At 47.8% G+C, this 20604-nt stretch overlaps 2 protein-coding genes across 7 annotated transcripts in view; both read left to right on the top strand.

Moving 5' to 3' along the window:
- TBC1D9B (TBC1 domain family member 9B) overlaps positions 1–4445 on the top strand; it is a 39771-nt gene extending 35326 nt beyond the window's left edge. For both annotated transcript variants that reach the window (XM_016147747.2, XM_016147748.2), the window contains 3 exons: positions 737–799; positions 1370–1476; positions 2473–4445. In XM_016147747.2, the coding sequence (XP_016003233.2) occupies positions 737–799; positions 1370–1476; positions 2473–3159 (857 nt within the window). In that variant the 3' untranslated portion in view covers positions 3160–4445. The remainder of the gene's footprint in view (positions 1–736; positions 800–1369; positions 1477–2472) is intronic.
- A 2296-nt stretch (positions 4446–6741) lies between these two features.
- On the top strand, positions 6742–20601 carry MRNIP (MRN complex interacting protein). Of its 5 annotated transcripts, XM_036224463.1 has the most exons (9): positions 6742–6818; positions 7632–7785; positions 9370–9429; positions 12805–12893; positions 16304–16379; positions 16673–16777; positions 17584–17735; positions 18381–18468; positions 19984–20601. In XM_036224463.1, exons 4-9 carry the CDS (start codon positions 12883–12885, stop codon positions 20449–20451), a joined length of 900 nt encoding a protein of 299 aa, XP_036080356.1. In that variant the 5' UTR covers positions 6742–6818; positions 7632–7785; positions 9370–9429; positions 12805–12882; the 3' UTR covers positions 20452–20601. The 5 variants fall into 5 exon arrangements, with proteins under 5 accessions (XP_036080356.1, XP_036080357.1, XP_036080354.1 ...); XM_036224464.1 differs by lacking the exon at positions 7632–7785; XM_036224461.1 differs by lacking the exons at positions 6742–6818; positions 7632–7785 and adding an exon at positions 7092–7286.
- Positions 20602–20604: the final 3 nt, after the last annotated feature.

Consider the following 20604-nt stretch of genomic DNA (forward strand, 5'->3'; position numbering starts at 1 on the left):
ACTAAAGAAGCAGATATACCTGCCATACTCGGAGCCTAGGCAAATCATGGGTGCTTTAGGCTTGTCCCAGTTGCTTCTGGGAGAGGCCACAGGCTGAGGGCACAGAGTCCTGTCCTCAGACACCACATAGCCCCCAGGCAGTGGGTGTCTGTTCCAGGGGAGAAGTCCGAGCCCAGAGAGGTGAGCCCTTCCTCACCACCACACAGCAGTGAGAGCCTCTCAGAGCCAGGTTGTTACCGTTGGCCATAGGGCCCCCCACCGGCCTCACTGCCTCAGGGAGCAGGTCTGAGAGAGCTGGGTGGCCTGCTTCCCACCATGTTCATGGCCACTGTAGGAAGCACAGTGTGTGCCAACTCCAGTAAATGTATCCCTCTAAGAAATACAGAGCTGAATTGTATTTAAAAATGCCTCCTCTGCTAGCGTGGCAGTCAAAAGTTGAGTTGGTAATTAGGAAGCCCTCAGTTTGACCTTTTTAGCAAAGACAACAAAGAAGTTCTCACACTGTTTCTCCATAATATACATCATTGTGCTCATAAACACTGTGGTGAGACTTGTATTCCTTTGACAGACAGGGCATGAGGCTCCGGTAGTCATGGGGTTCCATGGTAACCAGCAGGACCTGCTGCCTGGGCCAGGTCTGCTTCTACAGGAGAGCACAGACTAGACCCCTCACAGACCTCAGTGGTTTGAGTCCTAATAGAAGAATGTTCTCTGTGTTCTTTTTCTGGTCGTCCAGAAACACTACAGCAGGAAGAGCGAGAGGGAACTGGAAATGAAGACGTCCAAGAAAAAAAAGGAGGTATATATACACACAGGCCCATCTCTGCTAGTGCTGGTAGAGACCCTGGGGTCGCAGGGTCTGAGCACCCCGTCACATTGGGAAAGCCCCTACCAGGCAGATGGCAAACATGGCCTGACTCAGAGGCTGTCCCTGTGGAAAGGGCAATGCTGTGCGGTGAATGCTGGCCCATCGGCTGCCAGGGGAGGTACCCCTGCCTAAATCTTCCTGTAGCTGCGAACAGCCCTGGCTGTCACCACCTCCCTCTGGGTGCCCGGCCAGCTTCTCCCACTCATGCCGTCGTCCTCCAGCCTCCATGTGGTGGTTCCATCACCATCTTGGGGAAGATAGGTCAGCCCTCCTTTATTGGCTTAGGTCAGACCTACTTTAGCACAACGCAGAGGGGACCTGTGAGTGTTCTGAGGTGTCCTTTCCCTCACCACCTTCCCAAATGCCAGGATATTTTCTAGAAGGGTCCAGGTAACTCCACACTGGACAGTTCCTTGACCCCCTCATTCCCTGCTACCAGCCCCCTGCCCTCTTTCTCTCATTTGACAGATGGAGATTAATCTTTTTTCTCCCAACTCACAGAGGAGAGGGGGACCAGCCCCCCTGATTACCGGCACTATCTTCAAATATGGGCCAAGGAGAAAGAGGTACAGAAGGAGACCATCAAGGACCTCCCCAAGATGGACCAGGTAGGCACCACCAGAGGCTCAGCAGCTGTGGCTGAAAGTGCTGACTGAGCTTGGCCTCCCTCCACGCAGCCCCTGGAGGGTGGGGATTCTCCCACCTGCCTCTAGCCCGCTAGTCAGATGGCAGTCAGGGACAGCTCCTGAGAGACAGAAGACCAGTTGCTTCAAGGCCTTGTTCAGGGTGGTGTCTCATGGTGACAACCTGCTTATTCTTGACCAAGATCTGTGAACCAGAAAAGCATTAGAGAAGGTTGGCCTCTGATAAGCAGAGACTGACATGCCACCAAAAGGTGGCATGGTGCTCCTGCTTCCGCGGGCCCGCTGTTAGTTTGCTGGGCCTGGGTCCGGAGCCTGGTGTCTTGGCAAGGGTCTCAAGGCCAGGACTGCAGACATCTAACCACAGGCAGTTCTTGAGCTGCAGCTTGATCACATCCCTGCTCTGGCCAAGGGGACACCCTGCCTGCTGGTCGCTTTCACCTTAGGCTGGTGTGGGGCACCCCGCAGACTGGGGTTTCACCCCATTCCCAGACCAAGAGGCCTAAACATGTGATTTCAGGGTCTGATGTCAAACCTCCTGTCCCTTCGGCTGCCCCAGGCTGCACTTGCCTTGTCACCACCTTCCAAAGAGCTTTGTCAAGGACAAAGTTAAAGTCACTTTGAGTAAAAATATAAAGAGCTCAAAGTGGTTCCAAGGCACAGTGAAGAAAGCCTGTAGTCACTGGCTTTGGAGAGTCACGACAGAGATAGGCTGGCTCTGCTAACAGAATGGACATGAGACAGGCGGAGATTCCAGATCATTCTCAGTGCTGGAAGAAAGGCAGCCGGGAAAGAAAGCCCTTTCAAGGCTGTGCTACATCACTCACATCATTGTCCCTGTCTGGGCATCGGTGTCCCCGTCTGTGAAGTGGGCAGGATGAACAAGACACAGTGGCCTGAGTGCAGCCCGACTCAACCTGACCTTGGCCTCTCCTGGCCCTTTTTCCGTTTTTCCCTTAAAAGGAACAGTTCATTGAGCTGTGCAAGACGCTCTACAACGTGTTCAGTGAGGACCCCCTGGAGCAGGAGCTGTACCACGCCATCGCCGCCGTGGCCAGCCTGCTGCTGCGCATGGGAGAGCTGGGGAAGAGGTTCTCAGCACAGCCCAGCAGGAAGCCCAGGGACAGTGCCCCGAGGGAGGACGGGCAGCCAGCCCTCAGTTCCCCTCAGGACCTGGCCCGGGAGCTCCAGCCACCAGCCGCGGGCGACCCCCAAGCCAAAGCTGGCGGAGACACCCAACTTGGGAAAGCGCCTCAGGAGAGCCAGGTGGTGGGTGAAGGGGGTGGCGGCGAGGGCCAGGGCTCCCCATCCCAGCGTCTGTCTGACGATGAAACCAAAGATGACATGTCCATGTCCTCCTACTCAGTGGTCAGCACGGGTTCCCTGCAGTGTGAGGACCTGGCCGACGACACAGTACTGGTGGGTGGGGAGGCACACAGCCCCGCGGCCACCACCCACAGGGGGGGCGCCGTGGACACCGAGTGGAGCATCTCCTTCGAGCAGATCCTGGCCTCCATCCTGACGGAGTCCGTGCTGGTGAACTTCTTTGAGAAGAAGGTGGACATTGGACTCAAGATTAAGGACCAAAAGAAGGTAGAGAGACAGTTCAGCTCGTCCAGTGACCAGGAGCAGTCTTGGGCTTCCGGATGAAGGCTCCGCTCTGAGGCTGACCTCTCCCACCCCTTCCTTCTCATCAGTTTTCTCCTTCAGGAGAAATGCCCCTCCCATTTCCCTAGAAGCAGTGGAAAGAAGGCTGAACAGCCTGGGTGGGGCCCAGGCAGAGGCCCTCCCGTCTCCCCTGCTGGCCCTCTGCCCCCTTGTCTGAGAGCTGGGACCACATGCTCCACCCACAGGCGCTCCTGCAGCTGCCTGCTCCGGCTTACCAGCCACTGAGCACTAAGTAGCCTGAGCGCTAAGTAGCGGGCCGCTTGCCTTTTGGGCACCAGTGGTAGCTCTCCAGGGGCCCCTGAGCCAGAGTTCTTGTCTGAGGGACACTGGGTGCCACACAGGTGAATTCTAAATGCTCTTTCAGCTTATCATCCTCACCATTGACCTTAAAAGCACATCCCTCAGGTCCTGATATACATCCTTGTATTCATTTCAGTCGGCTAAAAACCACACTGTGCTCAATGCCTTAATAAATCCCTGAAAGACTAAGAACACACTGTGTCCAGAGCCTCAGTGTGGCCCTCGATCCCTGCCTGGGGCTCCAGGCTTTTCCCTAGGCTACCTTCCAGAGGTTCCAGACACTTAGGCCCCCACAGGGGTGGGGGTTCAAGGCCCCCAAGGAACATGGGGACACAGAAGGTGCTGATGCAAGCTAAGCAGGCCCTGTGCTGACCTGTGACAGGGAGCTCCGAGCTCCACAGGCGTAGGCAGGCAGCCTGGGTCCAGTACAGAGGTCTGTGCTGTTGGGTTCAGGAAGCAGCCTAAGTGCCACAGGCAATGGGCTGAGCCCATGAGGACCCTCTTGCTTTTGCATCAGGAACTGATCATCAGTGTCCAGTGCTTGCCAAACACACACACACACACACACACACACACACACACACACACACACACACACACACACACACACACACAGGCATGCTTGCTTCCTAAGAGAGGTCTCTGTGGCTGTTGCTTTTTTAAAATTCAATATCTTTATTGAGGCATAACTTAGCATGAAATTTGTTTAACTTAAACAACTCAATGATTTTTAGTAAATTTATAGAATTGTGCAACCATCACCAGAATGTGATTTTAGAGTATTTTCATCGCTCCAGAAAGACTTCTCCTTCCCACATGTAGCAAATCCCTTTTCCCACCCCCAACTCTAATCTAGTTGCTGCTCTATAGAGTTTATGGCTGGTTTTAAAAATGACAATATGATTTTACCTTGTTCACAACAACTTCTGGGTCACAGTCTCAATAAATGCAGCAAAACATCAAGGAAACTGAACAACTGTTTTCTTAAAAAAGTCAATCAATGTAATGTAATTTCTAGTATTTATATAAACTAACCACATGCTTTGTCACAAAGTAATTTCAAAGGATTCATACTAGAAAGACTGTGTTCTTGGCCATAATTAAAGATATACATGAGACGCCCAAACAACATTTTAAAGTCTTAAATGATTATAATCAGTTAGAAAGGTTTCAATAACTTGAAGTTAGGATGTTTTATATACCATGAAGAAGTATAAATTTGAGATTATTCCAAAGACATTAAACAGAAGAATATAAAAGGAATCTAGACTTTCATCTTATGGGGAAGGGGAAATTTCCCCCCTTTTCCCTTTGTTCTTCTGGCTGGTCTAATAATCAAAGAGATTAACAGGCGAAAAGAACCAAATTTAATTAGAGAATATGGGGCCCCAAGACAAATTGGGCAGTTGAGATTTATATGCCACCTTGAGCGAAGGAGTGGTTAATGGTTTGGGACTTTAAAGGGCAGAAAGCAATTCACATGGAGGAAGAAAAGTAAACATTTGGTAAATAAATGTTGGCTGGGGCATCTTTAACAATGCAATACAGGAAGGACTTTGAGTGTCCCCTAATCTACCTAGAGCAGGTAGGTCCTCCATCTAAAATCTTTAGGCAGTTCCAAAGAACGGCAAGGGTTTTTCCTGAGTCTTCGTTTCTTAACTAGCTTAAAATAACATCCCAAAGAGGCATATTTTGGGGTGGCAAACTCTGCTCCCCTTTAATATGATAAAAGAATGTATAAAAATGTACAGTAGTGCTTTTCACCTATTTACCATTCAGGGATGATACTTAATGCTTAATAACCAGAATAGTGTAAAAAACTTTCTCAGCCGATAGCTTTTCTAAAAGAAAGGATTTATTGAGCCAAACGCTAGCCAGCAAAGAACCGGGTTCTGGACATGTTGTCTAAACTACCAGCAGCACAGCCAGATGGAGAAAGTGACATGTCCAGCCAGCCTGCTGTAATTTAATTTAGGACATCTCAGAATTTTTCACTTGTCAACAGTAACTTTAAATAATATATGGATAATACAAATAAAATTTTAAATATATTTTTTATTCTATAAACAATTGTATATTTTAAAACCACTTACCAGTCATAATTCTCAAGAAAAAAAAGATTTATATGAATTTTAAAAGGATTATGTTTATTGCAGAAGGAAAAAATACAGAAAAGTAGAAAAACAATTTTTCTTAGTGCTTAAGACTACGACTCAGTATTTTGGTGTTTATTTTTTTTTTTATACCTTTCACAAAACTGAACACATACCCTATCTGAAACTTTTATTCTTCTCTTTTCATTAAGCATAAAACATTCTTTGCAAATGTCTTCTGCTCTTAGCCACAAAAACTCAAACTACGTGGAAATAAAGACCACCCAAATGAGAACGGGGACTATTTATCCAGACTTATTATTTAAAAAAAAAAAGTCAACTGCCATCATTTGCCTTTGGCAGAGACTCAAAGGCAAGCAGAGGAAAGGGAAAGCTTTAGAGTGGAAATAAGGCTTCAGGTGTGCTTGGTGTGGGGCAGCTGACGCTGTCTAACGAGAAGCAGAGATAGGTGCAAAAAACAAAAAACAAACAACAAAAAAAACGAAGTCCTTGACCAAGTCCTGACTGCTGTTGAAAGTGTGGTTTGTGGTTTGGCTTCCGACTGGTTACTACAGAGGTTGGCATATGTGGCCTGGTCACTGTCCATTTGCACATTGTCTCTCAAACATAATTTTTTAAAACTAATTTTCTTTTTTCTAATATATGCTATTGTGCAAAATTTGGAAAATTTAAAAAATGTATAAAATCATCTATAACCCGAACCCCCACCACCACCTGGTTTTACATAATTGGAATTCTGTACATTTATAACCCCCTTGCTTTGCAACAATATACCCAACAGCATTTTCACTTCAAATTCACACTTTGTTAAAGACCTGCGTAATGATCCATACTGAGTTATCATAAGCAACCATTCTTTGGAATGTTTATTTCCATTTTTTCCTGTTACACTTCAGTGAACACTAGCGCAAAACTAATACATCTGGGCGATGCAGAATATTTTCTTAGAATAGAGGTAATACCAGATTGCTTTCCATCATGGTTTTCCCTTTTGCCACTCTGCCAGCCGCATCTAAGAAGGGTTCCTCTCACCACATCCTTGTCAGGACTGGGCATTTTAACTGTCTTTTGACAAGATGATTTGTATTGTCAGGCAAGTGTGACTCACAAGGCGTCTTGGAGAAGCAAAGGCAGAGGCAGGACCCGCAGCTGCGGCTGGAGGCCCTGCCCTTGCGACTTCAAGCCCCACAAAGAGCCCACGGGGAAGTGCTGGCTCAGGGGTAGAAGGTAAGTGACCTGGGCTCAGACAGCGAGTACGGGAGCCGGCATACGAAAACCTCAAACGCCCGAAAGGGCAGCAAGTGTAGGCGGAGCCCTGAGGTCCCAAGAAGCCCAGCCAGCCGCCGAGACGCACGGGAGGCGAGAGGGGACGCAGCACATGCAGGGGGCGGAGCCGAAGTGGGCCGGAGCGCAGGGCGCACGCGCATTGGGCCGTGCTGGGGACTAGCGGGGACAAGGGCCAGTAGGGGGCCGAGCTGGGGCGAGCAGGAGCGCAAAACGCATGCGCACACGGCACGGTGCCTCGGGGCTGGCGGGACCCGCGCGCATGCAGAGGTCGAACCCGCGGCGGACCAGAGAGCAGAGCGCATGCAGAGGCGCACGCGCTCGTGAATCAGAGCCGAGGATACAATGGTGCCGCCTCCGCAGATTCGGGTCCTGCGGTGTTGCAGCTGCCGCCTCTTCCAGGCGCACCAGGTGGGGTTGGTGCCGGCCTACCCCTCCTCCTGGCTCCAGAACCAGGCCTCCCGGCGCCTTGCCCAAGCTCTACCCCCAGAACTAGGGTGCCGTCTCGTGCGGTTGCGGGCTGTACATGGGGCCCGGACAAATGATGATGACGGTCCTGAGGACTGCGTTTCATTGGCGTCCACTTCTCCATAACGCCGCTCAGGGCTTCTTTTGATTTTTGCTTGGTTGTTGTAAGATTCCTAGGAAACCTGGATAATAGCTTTTGCGGAGGCGGCCTCGTGAATTCTTCCAAATTGAGAATAACCTCCTTTATGAAGTGCCTACCCCCAAAAGTGCCTCTTATTTTAAATACAGGGGAGATGAGTTTTTAAACGAAGACACACCTGGGCGCCCCCTGCTGTTACTCCTTGGCTCTACTCCTGTCTTCATCCGCCTCTGGAAGGATTGGACGCCTGCTCTCCAAGGCGTAAAACAACCTGTGCCTCCAGTGTTTTAAGTAGAATAATTGGTATTTTAAAAACGTATTGTTTTCCTTTCGAAACAAGAAAAGATGTCACGTAACCTTTTCTTAACTAGATCATATTCTACTGTTTGGTATCACCTAACTCTGCTATCAGTGTATCAGCTTCTGTCTCCTAGTTATCTGCTAATCCGCTGTGTTCTGAAAAAGAGTAGCATCAGACTTCTTTAAAAGTCAGTGAGATGCTGAGTATGCACCTGTAAGCTTGCTGAGAACTTGTGTTATTTTAGGGCCTCATAAACTTGTTACTTATTTGGACTGTGTTCTAGGAGTTGAGAATAAATGGAAGTTATTTCCATTTTTAAATTGTTACACATGATGTAGTGCTTGCTCTCATGGTTATTTTCAACTTTGAAAAGCGATTTGAAACCAAAGGAGGGAAAGAGAGTTAACTATAATTGCAAGTCTGCTGCGTTCCAGGCAATTTCGCACATTTTCAACAACCTCTGAATGAGGTATTCTCATTTTACGGAGATGAGAAAACTGAAACCCAGCGAAATCAAGTGGCCTCTCCATCAAAGAAATGGCAGAGGCCTGTCAGTTGCAAAGAGCCTGTTAAATCATAGTGCCTTTCTCCACCCCCCCAGAGCTAGCCACTCACCAGTTACTGTGTGTCCTTCTAGACTTACTTTTTAATGCATTTCTTACGTACATATGTGTCCATAGAAAATACACAGTGCTTTATGATGTTTGAACATAAATGCTGAGAAGTGGAATTGCTAAATCGTGGGATATACCCACTTACATTTGTAGTAGATGTGACTCATCCTCCTTAGAATTTGGGGGGTTCCCTCCCCAAAGTCCTTATGATTTTTGTATTAGGATCATATTAATCATGTTAACTTTAATGAACCAATGTAGAAATATTTATGTTAAACATGTTGTCTCATTCTATTTCTTCAAGCGACTTCGGTGCCTATCAATAACATTTTCTTTGTTGCTATAATAAATGGACTTATATAAAGGCCGTTTTAATTTTTGAAGATATATTAATTTTTAAATAGCCACTATATTAGATTATCTTACTGATTATGGTAGTTTTTCATTTGATTCTCCTGGGTTTTCAGGTTTTTAAAAAATCATTATATCATCTATAAATAATGACAGTTTTCTTTTTTCTCCTTTCCAATTTTCATACCTTTTATTACCTTTTCTTTTACAATTTAATTGGTTAAAATTGGTAAATAATAGTGGGGATCCTTGGCTTGTTCTTGACTTTTGTGCGAATGCTGGTATGATTCTCCAGCTTTAAAACTGGGTAAAAGGTATCACGTTACGAGAGAACAAATCTAGTCAGGTTTATCAAGAATCAAAATTAAATGTTATGAAATTGTTTTTGAGAACCACACCTGGTAGAGATCTAACTTGATTTTTTTTCATGTGGGTAGCTGATTTTCCCAGCACCACTCATTAAGTCGTCCATTCTTTCTTCACTTATTTTCATATGTTTGTGTTGGTTTGTTTCTGGATGCTGGATTTTTTTCCATTGATCTTTTCAAATTATTTTTTTTCTAATCCAGTTCCACATGTTTTAATAATTGTCTAAGCTGTATTTCTGAAATTTTATTGTAGGTGAAGAAGAATCGCAAATGGACATGCAAAGCTTGTGGAGAGAAGCAGTCATTTTTGCGGGTGAGTCCCAAGAAACAGGGCATCTAATACTCATGCCAGAAAGCAGGTGGGTCCCAGCCCCACAGAAGCATGTTTCTCATGGAATCCTGGCATTTCACTCCGTGGGTCAAGTCCACTAGGTATGGAGCTCCTGCTCCCCAGGCGACTGACTGTTCCTGCAGGAAGTGAAATGGACAGAGGAGGGCCTGGAATGTACCTTCACTTGTTTACTCATTTGGCAGTATTTGTCGAGCACCTCCTGGTGCCAACTGCAGAAAAGACTTTGGAAGGTTAGACAGTCGTCATTCTTGCCCTCACAGTGGGAGGGGAAGAGAAACTAGTTCGCACACACATACTTGCACGCACATATACACATAATTTAAAACTAGACTGGGCACAATGGAAGGAAAGTGCAGGGGCCTGCAAGAAGATGACAGAGGTTCTCAGTCACCTGCTCCAGTCCCTGATGCCATCGCTGCAGCCTCCTCACATCACTCTCCTCCTTCAGCCTCACGGCCTTTCCCTCTGACCTTGAAGCAGTCCAGCCTGCTCCCTGCCCAGGGCCTGTGTGCTGGTTGCTGCTCTTCTCACTGTCCTGATCAGAAATTGTGTCGGAGCGCATCCTCGTGACTCTTGTCCACCGCACACTGTAGGCCCCATGAGAACAGAGTCATTGCCTGTTTTACTGACTGGCACCCTCAGCACCTAGCAAAGTACCTGGCACGTGCTAAGTGCCCAGTGAATACTTGCCGAGTGAACAAAGGCCAGACCTCACATGGCCATTCTGTTTTCCAGTTGGTGTTTTTGTTGTCAGGAACAACTGCAGTGAAGCTTCTTACAAATACATCTTTCTTCCCTTGACCAATTATTTCCTTAGGACAAATTTCCAGAAGTTAAATAGCTGTAACAGAGGATATCTTTCAACCAAGGTTTTTTTAGTTGCAAATAATAGAAACAAACAAAAAACACTCAGAACGCCTTCAGCAAAATAAAAACATGTACTGGCAAGCTAATGGGGTATTTTGTGGGGGGTCCAAGGAAGGCACTTCACCCTGACCCCATGAACAACCGGTTCCAAGAATAGAAAAGCTGCAGACCTTGCAGGCGCCACCTTTTCCTCCCCTTCCCCCCTCTCCTTTTGCCATTTCTCCTCATATCTTCCTCCTCTCCTCTCCTCCCCTCCCTCTCCGGAGACAGTTTACAGTACACACTCCACTCACAGACCACAGAATCTCATTTCAAGCCAGCTGGATGAGCTGAGTCCCAATTATCGACCCTGGGAGAAGTGACCTGATTGGCCCTGCTAACTCAGATGTCCATGTCCGGGGCCAGTCAGCGGGGGGAGGGTGGGGGTGGGGATGATCAGGCCATCAGCCAGCAAGGACAGCTGCTGAGGCCCACCTTGAGACTGGGACTTGGAAGCCAGGGCTGGCAAACACCCCGCAGAGTGGCTGCTGCTTGTTTTAGGTATCTGGCGAATATTTCTAAGTACTCCCTGGGGAGGCTTTGCTGTCCTCCCACCACCTCCATGCTGTTCGGTGGTACATGACTTATGGTAGACTAGGTCTCAGTAACAAATAGACACCAAAATTGTGCTGGTTTAACACAGTAAGAGTTGTTTCTCTTGCTCTTATAACAGTCCCAGGAGGGGTTGAGGCCAGCAGGGCAGCTGTCCTTGGCCTAGTCATTTGGAGACCCAGGCTCCTGTTGTCTTGAGGTTCTGTTATTCCCTGAGGCTTGCCTCCTGCTGCCTCCAGCCATTCACTTAAAGGGGCAAGAGCATGGAGGAGCTACCTGAAGGCTTTTAGGGGCCACACCTAGGAGTGGCTCACATTCCACTGGAAAGAATCTAGTGTCATGGCCACACCTGATGGCAAGGGGAACTGGGAACTGTCCTCTAGTTTCTGCCCAGATAAGGGGAGAATGCATTTTAGTATTCAGGCAGTGGCCTCTGCCCTGCAGGAGAGCCTGCGCCCTACTGGTTAGGCCAGATATGGGTTATCACAGGAGAGGAACTGCAGGTCGTCCTGTCTTTCCTTATCTTTGTCTGTCACCATTTTCCACATAAGTGATTGGTACCCCTGGGAAATGACAGGAGTAAGAAAAGGTACAATAGAGTTCCTTGGTGGTTCATGTTTTTAGAAGGCCCTTGCCTTTTTTCTGCATCTGAAGCAAGTTCTGGTTCCCATGGGAACCTGGTGTCTCGGGCCATGGGCGCCCCACACACTCAGGCGTAGACAGTATACACATCTGCGCTCAGTCGCACCAAACCCCATACAATGTGAGTCCACTCGAATTCCGTGCTGCTGGGATGTCATGGGTGCTGTATGCAATGAGGTGGCAAGGGACAGTAGACGCGCACGGCATATATCTCCTCTGCTCACAGACGCGCTCCAGTGTCCCATCAGACTTCATTTATAAAACACATGTTCAAAAGTAAGATGGTTAAGAATTTCAAGATGGCAGCAACAAAGCAAGTCTCCCGCCGGTGAAGCTTACTCGGTCTGTAGCAGGGCCCACACTCTCAAACTCCATGTTCCCCCCAAGGCCACTCAGCTGCAGCCGTGTGGCCTCCTCACTGTTCCTTTGGATGCCAGGCTCAGGGTCCCTGCACTCACTCATGTTTCATCACCTCTGCTGAGTGGAGGCGATGTTCTTCACTCAGGTGTCTACGTGGCTTGCTTCTTCCCAGTTTCTTATTTTGTGCTCAAGTGTCACCTCAGGGATATATTTCTTGACCACCTTAAATACCCTGTACAAAATTGTCTGCTCTGTCCCCACTCTCCCCAGTCCGTGTTGTTGCCTTCCTTTCCTTGGTAGCACTTGTCATCATCTCATGGCTGCGTAGTTCGCTTATATGTTTATTGTCTGTCTCCTCTCTCTAGAATGTGAGCTCCACGATGACAGTGAGTTTTGTCCGCGCCTATATTTTGTTGTTCTTACCTAGTGCAGGACTTGGCACATAGGCGCTTAATATTTCCTGAGCAAACAAATGACTGCCAAATGGAAAAAAGTATCTCATTTAATTGGTATTCCTTGGATTATCAGTGAAGAGTATGTATCATTTCCTACATTTATTGCCAATTTGTGTTACTTCTGAATTTCTTATGTTCATTAACCATTTTGTGTGGGATTTGGGTTTAAGTTCAGCTTTAATAGGTAGAGTTTAGGGAGCTAGTGGGCAGCAAAGTAGATGAAACTGTTAGCTCCTGAGGCTGTTAGTTCACGAGTCACTCCAGAAACAGTAGCCATTAGGATTTCTCCGCCATGTGCTTCAGATGGCATTGTGGGCCTTGCAGAGCGCAGCCTTCCCTCTCTGGGGCTCATCTCTAATGGGTCTATTTCTCAGCATTCTGTCAACACTTTTTAAACTTAATATTTTTATTTGTTTCTCAGACTTATGGTGAGGGTTCTGGTGCTGACTGTAGACGCCATGTCCAGAAATTAAATCTGCTGCAGGGACAGGTTTCAGAGATGTCACTCAGGTACAGTGGTTTGAGAGGGGCGTGGTTCTCTTGCCTTATTTTCCTCTGGAGTGGGTGGTGGAGGTGTATAGTGGCGAAATCCCTTAGGTTTCCAGGTCTTCCAATGTAGCAGTTAGATACCCTGAACAATCTTCCCACTGGAAATAATTTAAAATGCTGGCTACGATATTTTAAATGCACTGACAAGATGACTAGGAAGTAAAGAACTATCACAGGTCAAAAATGAGGTAAAAGCCAAAATTCAGAGAATAAGCACCTGGGCCCCAGGGGCGGGGGGTGGGGGAGGCAATTAAAACCTGGTACCTGGAGCTTCCATTGAGAAAGCTGAGAGAGCACAGGAGACAGAGACAAAGCCTAGGGCTCACTCAGTACGGGAGGGTCTGTAGGAGACTGCAACACAAAGCTTAGTCCTCAAAGGACTACACTGTCAGTGTACAAGTGAATTACAAACGCACCCTCTCTGTGGCAAGAAGCCAGCCTGTGCTGACCTCGGCACTCACTGAAGAGGGGAAACATCGTTCAAGGATTTTATAAGCACAAGGAAGCTGCCACATGTCTTTTCAGTTTTTTACATGCACTGTATGAAAAGCCTTGAAGGGAGGGAGGAGGGAGGAAGGAAGGGAGGGAAAAGGAAGGAAGGAAGGGAGGGAAAAGGAAAGAAGGAAGGGAGGGAGGAAGGGGAGAAGGGAGGGAGAGAGGGAAAGAAAGCCTAGAACTGAGAATTTATGTTCAAACTATCCCAGGAAGATGCTCTCTCTGGAGCATCTTCAACCGAGCCTGGGACAGTTCTCACAGATAAAGTTCCAAGGAGCATATACTTCTTGGTAACAATCAGTTAACACTCAAGCCTGTCACCATGAACAAAAAAACTGCAGAACAGACAAAAGCAGATCCACAGACTTCAGAGTATATAATATTGTACGTTTACTGTATTTTGTGAGATAAAAGAGAGTTGGTAATAGGAGCAAGAGCCTTTAAAAAATAACCAAGTAGTTTTGAAAAAAGTTTGTAGAAGTGAAAAGTGTAATCATTGAAATTAAAATTGTAATAGACAGGTTAAAGAGATTAAGTGCAACTAGAGACAGAATTGGTGAAACGGAAGATAAACCTGAAGAGATTATTCACAATGTGACACAGAAAAATACAAAGGTGGAAAATACGAGTTGAAAAACACGGCGAATACAGAGAAGAGTTCCAACAAGAGAGAATAAAGTGAATGGGGCATAGGTAATATTTACAGAGAAAAGAACAGAACATTTTCCAAAATCAGAGGCTTACATTCATAGATTCGGGAAACAGTAAATCTGAAACAAAGACATTGTGTACGTAGAAAAACCAAATGAACCTCCACAAAAGAGACTAGAGCTAAAACGTTAACATAGCAAGATCACAAGGATACAAGGTCAACATACAAAATAAAATTTTATTTTTATATAATAAATACAATGAACTATTGGACAGTGGTTTTAAAATCAAATATCATTTATAATTAGTGTACAAAAATGAAATACTTAGGAATAAATATAACCAAAAATTGTGCAAGACCTGTTCAGTAAAACTGTAAAACATTGTTAAGAGAAATTGAAGATCTAAATTAATGGAGATATAACATATTCATGGATTGAAAAACTCTGTATCACTAAGATGATAGTTTATTTTAAATTGATCTTAGAGAAACAACCTAATCCCAATCAAAATTCCAGCAGCATTTTTTTTTGGTAGAAATTGACAAATATTCTAAAATTTGTATAGAAATGCAGAGGACCTAGGATGCTGAAATAACTTTAATAAAACAAAGTTGGAGGACTTCTACACCCTGATTTCAAACTTGACTATAATGCTGTGGTAATCAAGACAGTATAGTATTGGTGAAAGGCTAGACATACAGATACAGCAGGTGAATAAATAGATAAATTGGGGTATATTCATACTACTTAGCAACAAAAACAACATGAGCAAAAGATCACATACTGTAGGGGTAGGCCATTTTCTGGGGAGGGGGAATTGCCTGCAAAGAGGCAGAAGGAAACTTCTGGGGAAGATGAAAATTTTCTCACTATAGTTTCTCATTATATCAATAAATTTTTTTTCTATATCTTAATTGATGTGATAGTTTCAAAGGTATAATTTAGCAAAACTTAGTAACTGTACATGTGAATGGGTGCATTTTAGTGTATGTTAATTAGACCTCAGTAAGGTAATTTTTAAAGTTAAAAACATCCACCCTTAGACACAACATAATGAAATTGCAGAACGTAGAAGAGCTGAAAATGAAGTTGGAGAAAAGCAAGATCACATACGAAGGAACAGCAGACACCCAGCTCCTCGGTGGCAACATCAGAAGCGAGAAGACGGACTGGGATCTTCATGTCACTGAGATATGTCCTTTAGTTGAGGGAGCCGAGTTCTGGCTAATCGCTGGCAAGACACTGCTCAGCGGAACATTGGTGCATCGACCGTGTGCAGAACAGGTGTTTCGCATGTGTGCTCTCTTGTCATCTCCATAACCGCCTGTGAGGACCAGTGACTTCTTTTCACAGATGAACAAACCGAAGGAGAAGTGCCCACATTCTGTAGAGTTCTACCAAATGAGAACCCCACATTTGGGGTTCTCAGAGTTCACTCAAGAGAGTTCCAGATTGATTTTGTGAAGTAACAGCCATGCTTGCCACAGCTGGACGTGGCTTTGGCTCTCACCTACAGCCCTTGCACAATAAATAGTCTCACTGACCATCAGCCCACTCGAGCTGCAAAGAGAGGACCGTCCCTCACTCTTCTCTATGGGGCGAGAGAACCCCGCCATCCCTGGAGGTCTCCACTGTGACATGTCAAGCTCAGGAAGATGCCTTTTCTCTTGAGATAAAACACAGTCTTCTCTCTTGAGATAAAACACAGCTGGAAAGACTCATGTGGCCCTATGTGATGGGGACATCGCCACTGCTACTGGAACCCTGCTGCAGGAGTTCAGCTGACATGACTCCCTGTGTCCCAGGCCCTGCACAGCACCTGTGCACACACACATTGTCTCACTTATCTTCACAATCACCCATGCAGTATTATCTCCATTAGTGGATGACAAAAGTGATAAACCCGAAGTCACACTGTCACAGTGACAGACAGTCATTGGCAAGGCCAGGATGCAAACTGGGTCTGCCCCTTCTACCTGTGTCCCTTTTCTTGTTGTTGGAGGTCGACTCGCCTAAATTGAGGAAGAAATTGTCCCTTTGCCCAGGCCTTCTGAGCTGCTAGAAGATGACCGAGTCACATCAAAATGAAAGCTAAGACCCTGGGATCCCCCAGGAGTCTTTGGTATTCATTGTCATGTCCTTGCATTTTACTACTCCCACGTTCCTGTTCTTCATCTTCCTGGCCATTTTACAAAGGACACATATGTACAATTTTTCCCTAAGGTCCCTGGAAGAACCTATAAATGCCAATGAAGAAGAAAATGCAGGTCCTGGGCAGGCCGAGCACATGTGTCTGCAGGTAAGCCAGCAGCACCTGTGTCAGTCCAGCTGCTTGGGCTGGCTCTGTGCCATGGAGGGCTTTCCCTTTATTCATTTGTTCAGTAAACACTTGTCGATGCCACTGACTGACAGACACTCAACTTAAAGCTATAGGGAACACAAAAACGAATAAGCCTGTCCTTCATAAGGGTAGAGACCACCATGTTTACAAATAATTACAGTATTCTGTGGAGAGGGATTTTTCTTTCTCAGAAAACAACTCTGAACTTAGCTTGAACTTCATCTCCTTGTGCTTTCCCCCTTGTCCCTCAGTGCTCGGGGGAAACCTCTGGTAGAGAAAGGTGCTGCTGTAAACCTGGCATCCATGTTCCCGCCCAAGAGTCAGGCTCACATCCAGTTCCTCTGTCTGCATGCCTGGTAAAGTTGGTGCTCAAAGTGTGGGTGGGTGGTGTGTCTAGGAGCTTGAGTGATACAGTAGGTGACGCCATCTATATATCCAGGATGCCGTGGGAACGTGGAACACTGAGTCCTGCCAGAGATGGGGAGTGGGGACAGCTGTTAGGCAGACCAAGGCTCCCTGCCTACCCGAGGGCAAAGCCCTGCCGCTGCTCACAGAATTGCTCTGATACCCCACTCTGGTGTTCATATTAATATTATAAGTAGCGAAATGGTTGTAAACACACCACTGAACTCAGCAGCTGTTAGATGTTTGGGTCTCCCAATTCTGTGTACATACAGCCTTAATTGTACATGTAGTTGTACATCATTTGTGTTATAAGCAATTCTGTTTGCATCCTGGAGCTTTGACTTATGTCATTCTATGTTGCTATATAGTTTTCAATGATTTTCATTTTTAAAAAGTATCTACAGGATGTAATGCATGTGCCAGTATTTATTCCCTCATTAGCTATTTAGGTTGTTCCCAAACTTGCTACTATAATGTTTTTATAACACTTTAATGAGTATCTTTGTACCTTTGTCTTAATTTGCAACCATTTGGCCAGGGAGCGCAGACATTTACAAAGAGCTTGATCAGTTGTGCTCTGCAGCTCCCCAAGTGCATGCCACTCCCACTCGTCTCTCAGGGCCTTCCAGCCGAATGCCTTTCACGGTGGCAGGGTAGACGTGGGTCCTGCGACTCTCAGGTCTCAGAGTTGGGCTGGGGATTTTCAGTAGAAGCACCTGCTGTCCTCTGAGAACAAATGTACTTCCAAATCCGGTAGGAGAAACCCCTGCCCTCCGAGAACCGCTGGCTGAAGTACCTAGAAAGAGGCTCGGAAAAGGTGGGGCTGGAGGAAGGCGTGTGTTTCAGCACGCAGCCCACATCTGCAACCAAGATGCCGTACTCTCCCAATACCAGCCTGCCCAGAAAAAGGTGCCCGTGCTGACCCATGGATGGGGGGGGGGGGCTGGTGAGCGGCTTGTAGCAGCCAGCATTATGGGGAAGCCTGAGGAGTGTGAGCCAGTGGCATGTCACTGCCAGGCCCCCCTTTGCCTGACCAGGCGCCAGGTGCCGCAGGTACAGAGGTGAGGGCTGGGCAGGGTATCAGCGTGGGTACCTGTACCACGTTCACTTGATTCTGAATACCTAGACTGCGCTCACCTCAAGAGAATTTTTTTTTATGGACAGGGTTGACAAAGCCAAGTGTGGCCAGAGTATCTGATAGGCCTGGAAGCTTTTTACCTAGATCAAGAAAGACCCGACTCCTACAGGTGTCTTCTCCAGACCTAGGGCGTGTTCCAAGACACTGCCTCATCTAGATCCAGGCTCACTCTTACAGGGTGGGTGCTGTTGGAAGGGAGATTGCAATTTAGAATAAGAACCTTCCAGCAACTGCAGGCCATGAGCAGAGAAACGGGTGTCATTGGGCAGCCTGTTGTTGGCCGTGGGGCAGAAGCTGAGCAGCTAGCTACCTGGGAAGTGGTACAGGGTGACAAGGTTCTACCTGTGCTGGGCGTCAGACCAGGTGACTTGGTGATGGAACTGGATTCTTGACAGCACTTACCCTCTCTCTGCCAGGAGATGGAGCCAGAGCACAGCCCAGCCTCCATGCATCCCCAGTGGTCAGGACTTGGGAAACTCTGAGGACACCTTGGAGACCCAGAAGGTTGGCGATTGAGGACAGCATTTCTCTTCTCACCCCAGTGACCATTAAGTGTACCCAGGGTTTTTTAATTGTTGCGTTTTGTTGACAACTGAAGTATGAGACTTATGCCCCCAAACACCCCAGCTTCCCACTTGGGTGCCTTGTCTTCTCTGTCTTAAGCCAGCTCCTTTCTCTGGCCTGCACTGCCGCCCCGCCCCACCCACCCTCCTTGCTGTTAACTCCCGGTCAGTCGCAGTTTGGTGCCTCGGAGGCAACTGAGGTAGACCGGCAGGGCCTCTGGGAGTCGGGACTGTCCAGCTCGCTGTGTGGAGTGTCTTCGGCCGCCTGCTCCACACCAGCTGGCCCAGCCCAAGGGGACTGCTCCCGTTGTACCCTCGCTGACCCAGCATGTTCCTGTGTATTCAAGGCCCGCTTTCCCCAGGGTCTGCGCTGGGCCTCGATGTTCTAGGCCAGCAGGCCTACTGCACTCTCAGGCTGCAGGCCGCAGGCCGCAGGCTTTGCTGTACTGTCATGAGAGCCACAGCGCCTGGGCAGAAGACTCTGCTGAGTGTCATCACTACCAGTCCCCAACACTGGCCACTGGCCTGGCCGGCTTTGGGCAATAGTGCAGAGCGCAGGCCCAAAGCCAAGAGGCAGAGGCCATACCTTGGTGTTGCCACTAACTGGCTCTGTGACCCAGCTAAGGATTGGCCCTGAATCCCACATTATAGAGCAAAGGTAATGGCACTTAACGACATGCCTGTCCCTGAGTTACACGTTTTGACTGTTGCCATGTGCTCACCATGCACCCGTACCGCTTTGAAGGTGAATTACAGCGAGCGAAGGTTCAGTGAGGTCACAGCAAGTCAATGACAGAGCTGACAGTGGCAAAAGACCACACAGAGCCTCTTCCCTGATGCCTGGGGGTGGTGACGCAGCGTCCCACCTGTCCTCATTTCCAAGTTACTTTGTAGGTGGTGAAACCCAATTTTCAGTACATCTGGTTCCTGAGGTGGGAGAGGCTAGGCCTCAGCGACATTGTTACATCCCACTGGGGCCTCTTACAGCCACTTTCACAGCTTCAAAACCCTCAGCAGGGACCTTCCCCTCTTCCCAGCAGTGAGGAGCAGGATGGCGGCTCCATCTTTTTGTGGACAGCCTCTCGGGCCCTTCCAGCTCACCCCTCCTCTTGGGCCCACCTTTCCCTGATTCTCAGGTCCCCACGAGACAAATGAATATCTGCCTGTTTTGGAAAGGTTACTTATAGAATTTGGCACAGGCTTTGGGATGAGGTAGAGGGCATTTCTCCCTCCAGTGTGCTAAACCTCAAAGTACATGCATGTGGCTAGCCTACAGCCTAAGGACTAGATAGGAGGGAGAGCATGGAGCAGAAAGTGCCAGAACCCAGAGGAAGACGAGGAAGCAGCAGTGCAGGCACAGGGACCCTTCTCGTCCTGTCCCCTGGTCCTGCTGGCCACTGGCTCTCATCCTTCTGAACAGAGGACACAGCCATCTCCTGCTTTGTCTCCACTGCAGGATCACGCTGGCCTGGCAGAGCTGGTTGGAGAAGGAAGCTGTTGCAAGGACTGGGACACCAGGGAGTTCACTGGTCCTTGGGGGGGACCACCGTGTCCTGCCCAATGGTTCAGGGCCACATCTTCTAAGTGGGATCGATTTCTTTTGACACCTGGAAACAGCTCACATGTGGACACCGAACCCCTGACATCCCTGCAGAGGGGCCCCAGGCCAGGCGGGGGAGCACAAGCTGAGCAGACCCCCAGGGAAGGGGGCCTCAGCAGGCCCCCCGGTGTGCTTCAGCTCTCTCAGGCTACACACACTCCCATGGCTGAGCCCAAGAGGCCCTTTGCGGAGACCTCCAAGCACATGTTGGGCACAGGCCCTCAGGCAGAGGGTGGGCCCTTGGTCAAATGGGCACAGGAGCCCGGACCCATGCGACTGGGTGACCTCTTTAACACCGGTGAGGACTTTGATGATGATCTGTAAACAGTCCAGCGTGCTATTACATGTTTGTTACATGAGCCCTCCTCCACTAGACTGTGTCACTGGAAACAGGGTTCCCCAAGGTGCTTTTAAATAGGACTGAGGATTTATGGGAACTACCCAGACCAACAATAAACACTGCTATCAAACGAATCA

The sequence above is a fragment of the Rousettus aegyptiacus genome, unplaced genomic scaffold (genome assembly GCF_014176215.1).
Source record: "Rousettus aegyptiacus isolate mRouAeg1 unplaced genomic scaffold, mRouAeg1.p scaffold_m13_p_7, whole genome shotgun sequence".
Taxonomy (NCBI): Eukaryota; Metazoa; Chordata; class Mammalia; order Chiroptera; family Pteropodidae; genus Rousettus; species Rousettus aegyptiacus.